Here is a 14,405-nt window from a genome sequence, read left to right as displayed (position 1 = left end):
CTCACCCCATGAAGGCAGTGCTCTCGCCTATCTTATGTAAAACTGTTATATGTCCATACTGTTTAGCATGGAGAGTGGCTTTAAAAAGATATGCCTTAAATAGAATTTTTTTTTTTTTTTAAGTAGGCCCAGGCTGGGTTCAAACCCACCAGCCCTGGAGCATGGGGCCAGAGGAATAGATAGAACTTTTACAGGCTTTGTTCAAAAATCCCTATTGTAATTGTAAACATCAGAAGCTCTCTCTTCACTGCCCTAAGAAAAGAGGCTAAAAAACTACTTATAAAGTTTAGAAAACTATAGTATATTTTCTCCAATTTTAATATCAGGTAAATCCAGATTAAGTAGATGATTTTGAAGTCTTCTTTTTCTATTATCTATAAGATTTGACATGATCTGTTTTTGAAATTATCTTTTACTTTTATTTATAAATATTAGTTGTCTCTTTTTTGAGACTTTGGAAAAAATAATAATAAGAAGTTAACTGATGACTCCGTACTGAACCTCAGAGTCAGAGCATTCTATGATAGACATACTCTTATTTGACAATGTGAATGTTACTTTCTTTGCATTATTGTGATTGCTTAGTATTTTGATTCAGCAGTCATCTGATTTCTTTCCTAAATGTATTTATCTTCATTCGTTCTTTATGAGGTTTTGTTTCTAGTCCTTATCTTAAACGTTGTTATTGTTATTAAATTTTAAGCCTTTTTAATTTTGTGAAGGCAAAAGTGGAAACCTACTAAACACATGTATGTGTAATAAAAAAATAAAAAAAGTTTAGAAAATTAGTGTAATGAAAAATAACACCAGAAAATGGGTTAATTTGGTGCAGAACAAAATTCATTGTTTTTAAAACCTTAAGATATGAAAGACCGAGTAACAAGCTGTTCCCATTACCTATCTCTATCAAAATAAAATAGAAATACATGATAGCAGCAATATTTATCATTTACACTGTTCTAAATGCATATGATTTCATCAAATCCTTGCCCAAATCCTATGAAATAAGTACTATTATTGTTCCTATTTCAGAGATGTAGAAACTCAGAGAAAGGTCAAATAACTTTCCCCAAGACAGAAAAAACGTCTAATTTCAGAAGCCTGTGTCTTGATTACTGTTCTATACTGCCTTTCCAGAGATAGAATAATACCACATGTGACTCAGTTTGACTTATTCTGGAGCAATACTGTGACAGGAAGGTCTAGAGTGACATCAAAATTAATTACCAAGAATTTTGTGCAATTTATCTTAGGAAATTCTTAAAATAGAATAAGTTCTTCTTTTCCTGAAAGATTTCACACAGGGATTGGGAGGGGGCAGAGGATGAATAAGATGGAAAAACTTCTCGAGATCTTTTCCTTGTCAAGTATTATCATTCTGTGATTGACTGAAATAAGTTGACAGACTTTTAAAACCAGTAACTTGGAATAGGAATTGGAAGGAAGTTTTTCAGGCAGATTTGCATCTGTGATATAAGTAAAATAATTTAAAAATTAAGAATTATCCTTAAAAGCAGTCTTTCCATATTCATTATATCTCTTCCTCCTAGTTAAAAATGTAAAGTATAATTAGCATCACCAATAGATTAAAAAAAAACTTAAACACTTTTAAAAGAAGAGTTATTCTCAATATATTGAGAATATAGTGATTAGTTTGTCAAATATTTAAGAGCAAGGTACTATGGTGGCCATGAAGAGAGAAATCAATGTTCCTTCCCTATAGAAGTTTCTGGTCTAGTGGGAAGAGATGAACTGTGCCTGATTTTAAGAAAATGTAGAAGAGAAAAACTGAGAGAAATGATGACTTCTAGTTGGCAGGGCTCCAAAAAGGTTTTGCTGGCAGTTGAGCTGGGCCTTGAATGAGATTAGCTTTGGATGCCCACCAGGAACAAAGCGGGAGAGGCAAGGAAGCTCAGGCCCACACTCACAGATGTGTGAGTAGCTGAGTTGATTGCATTAAAGGGAAATTAAAAAGGAAAAAAAAATGTCAGAACTGGGTGGCTGGGGGTCATGAAGGTTGAGCTCAAGATTTTGCTATTTCCTCCATAATTCTGGAAGATTTGTGAGCCGAGAAGGAAACATATCAAAATCAAGCTTTACTAATTGCCCAGCATTGTTAGGACAAGCCTGTTGGAAGGCCGCAAGTTTCAAGGCTGTGAGCCTTGCTGCCAGGAGAGGAGAGAAAGGATCTGGGAGATGTATTGTGCAGCTTATCACTCTTTGAAAGATATTACTTTGTTAAGAACTATGCATTTCGGCTCTCGACAGACTTTGTCACCTACCTGGGCCTTAATTTATCTCCTGTGTGTTTGTGCATATGTGTGTGTGTGGGTGCGGGATGAGGGGGAAAGCTTGAGTCAGATAACCCCTACGGCACCATCCAGTTCTACAAGTCTCACTGCTTTTTTTCCCTGAAGTAATTGAATGATTTTGGTTTTGATTTGTTGTTTAGCCAGTCACTCAGCCAGCTACTTACATATTCTGATTTTTAAAGCTGCGAGCCATGAGTGGCAGTTCAACTTAGGCAAGAGTTACAGGACACAAGCTAAATTTTCACAGCGATGAATTTCCTTGTTGGTCTGGGCTGCCGAAGGTAGATTGGTGGTTCTCTCTGCAGAAAATCGTGGTGGCTTCAACCTGTGGTAGATAAAACCTCACCAGCTTACCTTGGTCATTTATTTGGCTCTGGCTTGGAGCTCTCTTTAGGAAAATCCATGAGTTAGATCTAATTTTTTAAAAAACTAATACAAGGAGATAACAACCTGTGACAAAATATTATTCATTTTATAGTCAGGTCCCTTTAACTCTCAAATGATTTGTACTGTAGTTAATGTGTGTTTGGGGTATTCATCAAGAAACAGGTGACTATTTTAAGATGCTGACTATGAAACCAGCCTTGAATTTAGGCTTTACTCCATATTGGCTATGTGGTACTTTTCTTTTCTTTCTTTCTTTTTTTTTTTTTCTTTCTTGCAGTTTTTGGCCGGGGCTGGGTTTGAACCCACCACTTCTGGCATATGGGGCCGGCACCATACTCCTTTGAGCCACAGGCACCACCCCTACATGGTCCCCTTTATAAAAAAGCTATTGAAATAGACCCGCTAATCAATTTGATCTTTTCGCAATCATGTCTAACTTTAATATTTCTTCTGCAGCCGTGCCTGGATTTTGGTAATAAGAGTCTCACAAGGCAGGGTCTTTCTTTTTTTGAGTCAGTGTTTTCTACCAGGCAGCGAGTACATGTCTTTGGGATGAATGAATGGGGGTTTGTCTCCAGTTATGAGGCTGGCCCATCTCTGTACTTCTCAGATGGCTGTTCTCCTGAATTTCACAGTTATTTGTAACCCAGACCGACAGCTAACCAAAGGTCTCATTTTTCCAGACCTTGCCTACAGGCAAGTAGTTAATTTAGGAAACATACCTCTTTTCCATTTGAGTATAAAGGAAAAAGACAGTCTGGGTGTGGAATTCTGCTGTGTTCCCTTTTTCCTTTTCCTCAAACATGAGGCATTTAGAGTTGATTAGGGGCCAGACGGTAATTTAAAAAGGGGCACAATAGCTGTCATATGAATTGAAGTGTTTCGATGACAGGGCATGTGAAGCGGAATTATTTAGCAGCTTTTCTCCATCTCTGTCTCTCTCTGCCCCCCTCACAGGTGCTCAGCTCTCATTTTTTTTTTTTTTTTTTTTTAATCTTTGGCTTCATCAGCCCTCCAGGGTCCCGAGCCAAAGCAGGTTTAGCCATAGGGAGTACTTCCATGGGCCAGGTACAGTAGAGATATAGAGATGAATAAGATAAAGTCCCAATCCTCAAGACTTCATCTTCTGGGGAAAATGTACATGAGAAGAAATGATCCCGTATCATGTCTCATTTTAGTTAGAGGTTTGCCTGCTGTAACACCGACTTCATAAGAATAAAGAGGGACTGAGCAAGATAGAAAATTATTTCTAGTCTGGGCATGAGGACTGATAGGGCAGCTTCATAGCATCCTTCTCTGTGGCTGCTCATCCATCCACAGAGCGCTGACCACGTCTGTAAGGTCTAAAACGGCTCCCTATCATTCGGGTACAATCTCATGCCAGCCAGGGAGGAGGGCAGGGGGGGAAAGGAACATCACACTCTCCCCATGAGGGAAGGATCCCTCAGAAGGGATCGACACTGCTTCTACTGACATTCCACTGGCCGAACTTATCTTCCCCCTCACAGAAAGGAGGGAGCCTGTAAAGAGACTAATGCACTCAGTAGGCAAGAAATGATGACGGTCTTGCTCATTAAAATATGTATAATTGAAAAAAGAAAAAGAATCTTGCTTGTAATTTCCTAAGTTTCAGAACTTGGGATACTTCAAGTTTCAGAGCAGTTCAAGAAAGAAGTTTTCCAAACTATGATCTAGGTAAATAAATATGCATGTCTCCAGTTCATAATAAGATCCTCTCCCCAAATATCAACCGTGTATTGTGACAATAAAAAACCACCCAAACGCTCATGCTGCTTCCTATTTTATGGTTTATAATGATACTTCCATTTATTAATATTTATGAATTTGCTTCTCCCAGTGGAGTTTCGGAACATTGCCTCCTCCACGCTGCCACATAGAAACTTGATCTTGCCAGATGACCTTTCAGAATAACTTTTTATTCTTATGCTAATATAACCCATTCTTATTTCTTTTGTACATTTAACTCCAGAGTAAGGTTGTGTCTGAAAGTTACCTTGTTTATGCCTACAGAACTCTTTAAGGAATATAATGTGAAATTTCTTTTCTTTTTCTTCAAATTCATATTTTGTTTTGTCATTATTAAATCCCAGCGATATGTACAAAGATATTGTCTCCTGGGGTGCTCTTGCTTAATGAGAGTGAGTGTTTATTTATGTTAATTGAGGCTTTAGAGCATGCATCTGATAAAAACCTGCGGGTGAATTGTTTCTACACAATTCTGGTGCATCAATAATTTTATTCCTAATGTAGCATTATAATACAAATGAGGTTTTTACGCTGAAATTTTTAATAAAAGTAGGAACAATCATATGATATAAAATATGATAGGACTGAAATAGGCTTGCTGATGCCGAATGAGTTTATGTTTCAACATTAAGGAAATTAGCAATAACCTCTCACCGTTCGTAGCAACTTGTTCTGTTCATTTCAAATAACCCCTGAAATTTATAGTAGTTCTGGGCCTTTTTTGATCCCCAGAAGAGACATAAAAGTATTCAACGCAGTAAGTGTTTATCAGCATGACAATGTATCTTGCGATTTTGTAATGTTTTGTTTTATGTGCATGGAACAGCTAATCAGCAGAGTGTCAGGAAATAAAGGCAGGTGTTCTAACTCAAAGCCCAGCATTCTTTGTGTGTGTTGCACCCATCACTCACCCAGGTCTAATACAGTGATGTTCAGTGGGTGTGCTGTGGGGCACCCTGGTGTGCCGTGAAAGATCTTAGCTGTGCTGTGAACATTTTTAAAGATCATTAAGTAAATTATTTTCAAAAGAAGTTCAAAGCACAGTAAGTCTATTCTTTACTCTTTTTTTTTTTCGTCAACATAATTTAAATGTGCCGAGGAAGTTTAACTATAGACTCAAGTGTGCCGTGAGATAAAAAATGTTGAAAAGCACTGGCTAATATTTGCCCAAGTTTTGGTTACTAGGGAATATAAAGACTGTGTAAAACACCCTTCCTGCCCTTTAGATGAGTAAAACAGTAGGAGTGGCACTTAGTAATTCCAAATTGTTGTTACATAGATGATATGATAAATGGAGACAATGAGGCCAAAGACAGGGATAATCTTAGAGTGATGAAGTTGCTGCGGTCAGTGTTACTGTGCTAAAGTACGCTATGCTTGCTTTCTTGTTCTTTGATGTCACTGCTTTAGCCTTTGCAACGTGTACAACATGAAAATAGTTACCACAACTACAGTTTTCCAAGATGGAAATCGAAGCTGACTATCAGTTCACATCCTGACTTTGACAGAAGGGTTGGAAATATAAAGAGGCAAATAGCCAGATCGTTATTAGAAAGGTGAAATGCTTAAAGTTTAGAATTCTTAACATCTCTAATTTTGCTTTTCTAAGTGGTCACGTTATAGTTTTGGCCTGGGCAAACGTGGGACTCAAATGATAGGGAGAAATCTTCTTTAAATTAGGAAGAAGTGGCTCGGTGCCTGTGGCTCAAGTGGCTAAGGTGCCAGCCACATACACCTAAGGTGGTGGGTTTGAATCCAGCCCGGGGCCGCCAAACAACAATGATGGCTGCAACCGAAAAAAAATAGCCAGGTGTTGTGGCAGGCGCCTGTGGTCCCAGCAACTTGGGAGGCAGAGGCAGGGGACTTCGCTTGAGCCCAGGAGTTGGAGGTTGCTGTGAGCTGTGATGCCACAGCACTCTACCCAGGGGGACAGCTTGAGGCTCTGTCTCAAAAAAAAAAAAAAATTTAGGAAGAAGTATTGAAGGAACATGAGTGAGCAGATTTCTGTTGTCCCCTAGGCCAAACCCACTGTGCCTTAGCTCTGTTTCCCAAACCCTTTGCACTTGCTTGGTTTGGGATGTTATGTCTTTACTTGTGTATAATCGTCCCTCTGAATCCATGGGGGATTGGTTCTAGGACCTCTTTTGGATCCCCAAATCCAAGGATGCTTCAATCCCTGATATAAAATGGTACACTACTTGCCTATGAACTATACACATCATCTCATGTATTGTAAATCCTCTCTAATTACTTATAATACATAATACAATGAAAATAGTTGATATACTGTATTGTTTAGGGGATGACAAGAAAAAAATTCTGTAGATGTTTATTGTAGTCACAATTTTTTTCCCAAATACGTTCAGTCTGTGGTTAGTTGAATTCATAGAATGGAACCCATAGCTGTAGAGGGCTGCCTGCATCTGCCTTCTGCATTGATGTGTTAACTGCTTGAGGACTTGGAGTTGCCAGCACTAACACAGGGCCTGGCACATACTAGGTGCACAAATATTAGTGAATGTTGTTGAGATGAGTCTGGTACTTGCCGGTACAAACTCCTAAGCACCAGTGAGAACTAATCTGGCCAGATAATTTTTAGCCACTAGGACTAATGAGAAGTATATTATTTATTAACTATTTTCAGGTAAATATTTTATATTGAAAGTAGTTCTGAGTTAATAATTTGACGGCAGTTTTTTTATTTCTACTTAGGGCCAAGACGGTGGTACAAATGATTCCCTAGGTAGAGTTTGACAATTGAAACAGAGGACAAGGTCCAGTCTCAGCACCACGACAATGCCTCCATTGTCTTCACAGCATCCCTTGTCCCGACTGCATCTCACAACTATGTCACCTTTGTCACAAGGAACTAGCAAAAGACACTACGGTGTAATTTAAACAATCATTTGTTAATCTCCTCTCATGTCTGTTGCAGGACACTAGTTACTGGAGATCCAGAGATGATCACATGCATCAGTGGAACACTCTTTATGGGCGAAGCATTGGGGATATAGTAATTGTCTCCTGCTCTCCTAATTTATTATTTCATACTGCAATGGGAAGGGAAGATATGAATCATGGTCAGTGCAATAGAAATGAACATAGATAAGGAAGCAGCGAGTTCTGCTTCTTTGTGACAGGAAAAGCCCCACAGAGAAAGCAAAATTCGAATTTGGCCTTACGACATGGGTGAGGTGCCCCAGCCGAACAAGGATTCTCTCTTACACTTCAGGAAAAAAAAGCGTCAAGGCATCAAACGTGTATCTCCTCGCCAGGGGAACTGTGAGTTAGAATATTCTTGGCTGATGGAAAACAGAAAATCTAACTCAACATAGCCTAAAAAAGTAGTGACATGTGTTAGCTCAGACAGGAAGCACAGGAAATGTGGCAGCGGGACTGGTTAACTCAGCGTATCGACTCACCCTCAGAAGCACAGGCCTTCTGGTATTTCTGCCCTGCTGTGCCTGGTACTTGGCCTTCTCCATAGGCTGGTTCTCCTCCTGGTCATCTAATGGCCACTGCAATTCTAGGCATTACATCCAGGCACAACTGTGGCCGAAGGAAAAAGAGGTGGTCTCTTCCTGAGAAGGAATCTTTCTCAAGAGAGTCCCAGTAGAAACTCTCAGTAGTTTAGTCTCATGGGCCAGAATTGCACTGCTGTCCCTGACTGCTCCCACTTCTGATATGGCAAAGGAGGCTGATAGTGGCTGGACCTCAGGCTGGAGCTAGGATCTGCCTCTATCATGGAAAATGGCTATGGAGCTTTAGGAACTAGAATCGGTGTTATTAGTTCATAGGAAAACCATTGGGATAGTAAGAGTTTAGTTTGAAAATACAGCAGAAGGCAGACATAGCCCTCTGTGCTATGTCAGATATGCATTAATCTTTCTGCTATGGGGTGGTGCCATTTCTACAAAAATTTCAAGTTATGTGGCTTTAAACAAATGGTAACATTTTATTATTTTATTTTTCTTTATTTATTTATATTTTTAAAGACAAGGTCTTGCTCTTGCTCAGGCTGATCTCAAACTTGTGAGCTCAAGCAATCTACCTGCCTCAGCCTCCCAAAGTACTAGGATTATAGGCATGAGTCATCTAACCTGGCAATAGTACCATTTTACACAATATGCTCACTTTATATTGAGAATGTCCATTGTAATAAATCATATAGAGGTATTTAAGATACTAAAAGATGTGTCTTGTATAGATGCATGCACAAACACACATAATACACACACACACACAAAGAAACCTGCTTTGTTTTCGTTCCCAATTAAGACCGGGAAATAGGAAATAAAAGCCATTTATATTTAAAACAACTTAAAACATAGGGTGTTAATTCTATCAAATTGTTATTCTCTCTAAGAATCTTTCTGACCATTAAAAAATTAATTTATCAATCACAGACCTCCTTTTTTTTTTAAGGAGAAAATAAATAAGAAACAGGAGCAAAAATCATAAACTCTTTTTGCAACTTCTAACTTTTCCTTGGTAAAGTCTTTGCAGTTAAGTTGGAAAATAGCTACCCCTTGTGGCCAAAAATCACGTAATGGGTCGTGCCAGCAGAAAGAAGGCGCGGTTTAAGCATGCTGCAGGAAGGAGGAACAGGAAGACAGGCGAAGGCTGCCCCCTTCAGGAAGATGTTATTGTTACATTTCTTGCGTTAGAAAGTGCTGGCTTGCACTGGTTTATACCAGCTTGCTTAATTCTGGTTGTTGACTGTAATTCCAAGTGCAGATTTAGATTTGATCCATCCATAGGAAAATTTTTTTTAACTCTCCTATTATTTGTTTTCTAGATTTCACTATATTCACTCTTGGCTTTTAGAACATGCGCAAGATGAAATAATTATAATAAACATTTTAGCCTACTTTTCCCCAAACGTTATCAACTGTAATTAGATAGGTCTTGGAGGTAATATCTTTGGAAGCTGAGCAGGGACTTAGAAGGACAAATGAAATGAAAAATTAAGTAATCAAAGATGATTTTTTAAAAATAAATATTTTCAAATCAGTTGCCTTGAATATTATCCCCAAATTCTCATGTACTATTTAAAGTAATGGCATAGCCCTGAATTATTATTTCAGGTAACTACAAATGATGGGTATCGTCTCTTAATGCTGAAGAAAGCATAAAGATTGACGTTTCTTGAAGATGAAAAAGAACAACCTTACCGAGAAAATGCAGATCTTACTTTGGCTTTGATTCCTTAGAAAAATATTGAGGCAAATCACACAAATCAGACAATTGGTATTTATCCCCAGAAGTCTATAGGACTTAAAAAACCCCAACATATCTAATCAAATGTGTATTAAAAAGATACATAACAAAAAACTCCAACAAAGCTCTGTAAAACAAGTATGCACAAGCTTAATCTAAGAGTAAGATGGACTAATGTGTTGATTTAATTCTTGTGAATAAGAACAATAATGGCTATTATTATAATTATTGGCTCCCAGCCTTATAACCGCAGCATCTGCTGGAAGCCAGGCTCACATACTCCAGTCCTCTGCATTGTACCTTGTAGCTAGTTTGCTCCTGGGTATTCCCTTCAATCGGCAACAGCTGGATAAAGGGCATTCTTCCAGGGGGTGCAGTCCCTGAGTTGCTCAACAAAGACTCTGTTGTTGATAGAACCCACTGGGACCAATTAAAAAAAAATCCAAAGTCAAGGGGGAGAAGAGTGTGGTGTTTTGATCAGAAAGGGAAAGGCCAAGAATTCAATTTGGGAAGATCCTTGACATTTTTCTAAAGGTAAAGACTTAGATTTTCTGATAAATTCACTTTCTGTGAAGTGTGCCGTTAGATGATAACGCCATTCCGTAGCACCTGGAAGCAAGTTTTATTCTGGTTTGGTTCAGGCAAAGCTCTTTGGCCCTAGATCTGGTTTGTGAAGGAAAAAATGAGTCTGTTCTCATCTGGCCCAATCCTGTAAAGCTCATCCTCATCTTAATTCATCTGTAAGTCACATCACAGGGTTCTTGCTGTCATTGTTGCTTTGCTTTGCTGTCTCCGCAGTTCTCCAGCCAAGGCTTTTGTGGAGTTGAGCCAGGCACAGACTAGGCATTAAGGTAATATTTGTTGAATGAATGGAGGAAGTGGCACAAAGAAGTCCTAAATTACGAAGACGATTGACCTAGACAGAGGAGAAGGAGGCTGTTCCAAGTAGAGGGAACATCATCTACAAAAACTGGGCAGTGTGACTCGTGTAGGGAACTAAAGGTGGCCTAAGGGAACTGAGGTGGAACAGGACCGTGGCTCCGCTGAGGCATAGCTAACCATCAGGACTCTGGAGCCTGCCAGCTCCGGTTTGAATCTTGGGTCCACTTCTCAGCAGCCCTGTGTGTGTTTGGGCTAGTTCCATAACCTCTCTGAATCTACTTTATGGTGATTAGAAATATTAAATGATTCCTAGCATAAGTGTTTAGAACAGCGCCTCATATATGATGAATAGTCAATATCCATGAACTCCTACCATTATAATAGTGAGTGGTAAGATAAGCAGGGGATAAGTCCCAGAGGCAGCTCTGGGCAAAGGAAGAAAATTAAAACACTACGTCAAAAGCCACAGAGGGTTTTTCAAGGTTTATAAGAGGTGGGGAGAAAATAAGTGATTTGAATTTTAGAAAAGTCATTCTGGTATCTGGGTAGAGGATGGGTTGAAGGGGACCAAACTGAAGTCAGGAAGACCAGTGCGGGGAGATGGGAGCTTAAACTAAGGTGCCAGCTGCAGTGGAGAAGGTGGTGGGAGTGAGCAGGGGGAAGCCACAGGACTCACCAGCTGAATGTCAGTTTCCAGGCCAGGCGACTGGGTGGGTGAGGATGCCAGCCTCTGAGAATGGGAACACCAGGACAGGAGTGGGCTTGGAGGAAGATTTAAGAGTCTAGTTCTGTACAAGGTGTCCTTGATTTTGGACCTACTGAGTTGGAAGAGAAAGTCCAAGTTCAATGCAGAGTACTTTAATAAGAACCATGGCCTGTTTATCAAATGATGCCGTTTGTACTTCTGTTAGTTAAGGTACTATCTCTGCATTGATTACAGATGTTAATATTAAGAAGATTAACTAAACACCATCTAGAAAATGATGATGTTCCTGAGAAGCAATTCAGGAGCGTTATCATTTATTATTCAGTAGTAATTAAACATATGCATACAAATCATTGATCAGGCTGTATTTTGAGGATTTTGTTAACTGGTCTTCTTTGCAATGTACTTCCTTTGGGGTAAATAATAGACGCCAATTATTTGAATGTGTGCATATGGGGGCAAAGATTAACATGTGTACAATTAGCATATAATGTGTGTCTAGTTTTCAGTCACTCCAAACTTTTACTGTGATTCTGCAACTTCCCTTGTAGGTATCTCTGATGAGTATATAACGCCTATGTTTAGTTTTTATAAAAGTATTGGGGAATTGAAGATGACTCAGGAAGAGTATGCTCTGCTTACAGCGATTGTTATCCTCTCTCCAGGTAATTTCAGTGTCATGTTGGAATTTTTATGCTAGTTTACTGATGTTTTATAATGACGTTTACTGAAAAAAATCTAGAAAACACAGAAATAGAAGGAAAAAGTAAGATGGCCTACAATTCTACCATTCAAATTGAACCTCTGTTAACAGATCAGTGGATTGCTTCTCCGTCTTTTTCTAAGCATCACACTCATTCATTTAATAAATGAATATTGAACACTTACTATGTCCTAAGCATAGTTCTAGACATTGGGAATATAGCAGATTACAGTTCCCATGGGGCTTACATTTTGGGAAGGTGAAAAAAAAAGATAAATGAAGAAACAAACAAAAATAATTTATCAGGAGGTGACAAATGCTGCAAAAAAATTAACAATAAGAATATAAAGAAAGGAAGTGGTAGAAAAATGCTATTTTGATTAGTGGTTAGGGAGGGCTTTTCTAACTGGTTGATATTTGAGCAGGGTATAAATGAAACTATGTGTGTTTTAATGTAATAGAGAACACACCATGTCTTCTTTCCTAAGTTTTCATTTCTTCAAAAGTCTTTTCCCAACTCATTAAAATATAGTGGTAAGCGTTTGTTGCCATATTCCACTGTATAGATACATAATCATTTACTTAATTTTTACCATATGTTTGTCTATTCAGGGTATTTCTAATTTTTTTGTTCTAAACATTGTTGAAATGAATACATCTTTGTAATGCAACAATCTGTCTCCATCTTTATATTTAATAACTTGGGAGCAAGTGAGGCCATGTGCATGATTTGGAAAGCATAATTACAATGTTAGCCTTAAACCATTTTTATACATGATATTGAGACATATGCTCCTTGTTACTTTATTTGTTCTACCATCAAAATTATGATTTATGATGAAGAAAAGGAAACTACTAAAATTATACATGGATATGTCTTTCTTTTTGTTTTTTTAATATGAGAAAGAGTTTCACTATGTCACCCTTGGTAGAGTGCTATGGTGTCATAGCTCACAGCAACCTCAAACTCTTGGGCTCAAGTGATTCTTTTGCCTCAGCCTCCCAAGTAGCTGGGACTACAGGCACTTGCCACAATGTCCAGCTATTTTTTTGTCATAGTTGTTATTGTTGTTCTGCAGGCCCAGGCTGGGTTCTCCTTGTATGTGGCCATCGCCCTACCCACTGAGCTCCTGGTATTGCCACATGGATATGTCCTATGACCCAGCAATTCTGCTACTAAGATTTGACCCAACAGAAAAGATGCTAAGTCCAGTGTTAGGGTTTTTGATTGGAATGGGAATTTCAGGAGGCTTCTTAGGATCTAGTTGCAATTATATGAGTACATATCTCTGTGTGTAAAAATTCATCAAGTTGGAACAGCATGTCCGTTTAAAGGGTACTTTAGTGAACTTGCACTTCAGAAGAGTCGACATGGCTATAATGATGCCAAATTAATGCTTGCTACTTTGTTGTTTTACTCTAAACTCCCGAACAGATAGACAATACATAAAGGATAGAGAGGCGATAGAGAAGCTTCAGGAACCGCTGCTGGATGTGCTCCAGAAGTTGTGTAAGATTCATCAGCCTGAGAACCCGCAGCATTTCGCCTGTCTCCTGGGTCGCCTGACCGAACTGCGGACGTTCAATCATCACCACGCGGAGATGCTGATGTCCTGGCGGGTGAACGACCACAAGTTCACCCCGCTGCTCTGCGAAGTCTGGGACGTGCAGTGACGGGCGCAGCCGGGGGCCGGTCTGGATGCTTTTCCCTCATGATAGAAATCTGATGCATAGCTTTCCTTCGTTTTATTTGTACTTGGTTTCATTCAAGAAATCTTGATGAATATTTATGTAGTAATTACGCATCTGACTTCCGCAACTGTAAGCACAGGACTAGGCAGAAGCGCTTTCTCGGCTCTCCCTCTCACAGGCTCCAGGGAATCCCACACTCTGATCGCCCTGATTGCCTAATTAAATTGATTGTTGCTTCAATTCTATCTGTGGAACTAGGGGGGGAAATCTCATTTTGCTCTTTATTTTAACGTATTCAGTATATATTTTATTAAAGCATTGCATTCAAGTTTGGCAATAAACTGAACATTGTGGCAATAGGTTTTTCTTTGGGAGGAAAATTTGACAACTATGAAAACTTTTATTTCTTTAAATGCTGCAAGCCATCCTACTGAACCTGGGGTGGGGTGGGGAATTTACGCAGACAGAAAAGCTCTTACAACATAAATGGCAGTTCTATTATTCTGGAAAAGTCCTGGTGATTATTCATTCCTTCCTAAAAGCCTCTAATCGTATCCTTTTCTTTGAAGTTCCAAGAGAATAGTGTGCAGAAATTTAATAATTTTTACACAAACTATTCCGTCAAGCAATCCCTTTCCCCATAGTTGGGGTCTCAAGGCAGCATCACAAATTCAGCATATACAGATGACTGTAGCACTGCCACTGTCCCTTGTCTCTCTTAAAAGAGCTCCCGATT

General features: G+C 39.0%; 1 protein-coding gene across 6 annotated transcripts in view; it reads left to right on the top strand.

Annotated features, from left to right (window-relative positions):
• Positions 1–14,030, top strand: part of NR1H4 (nuclear receptor subfamily 1 group H member 4) — a 75,568-nt gene extending 61,538 nt beyond the window's left edge. For all 6 annotated transcript variants that reach the window (XM_012801244.2, XM_003783315.3, XM_012801243.2 and 3 more), the window contains 2 exons: positions 11,826–11,939; positions 13,413–14,030. In XM_012801244.2, the coding sequence (XP_012656698.1) occupies positions 11,826–11,939; positions 13,413–13,651 (353 nt within the window). In that variant the 3' untranslated portion in view covers positions 13,652–14,030. The remainder of the gene's footprint in view (positions 1–11,825; positions 11,940–13,412) is intronic.
• The last annotated feature ends 375 nt before the right edge of the window (positions 14,031–14,405 follow it).

The sequence above is a fragment of the Otolemur garnettii genome, unplaced genomic scaffold (genome assembly GCF_000181295.1).
Source record: "Otolemur garnettii isolate 467f Iridium unplaced genomic scaffold, OtoGar3 scaffold00007, whole genome shotgun sequence".
Taxonomy (NCBI): Eukaryota; Metazoa; Chordata; class Mammalia; order Primates; family Galagidae; genus Otolemur; species Otolemur garnettii.
This window is presented reverse-complemented; position numbering and strand designations above follow the sequence as displayed.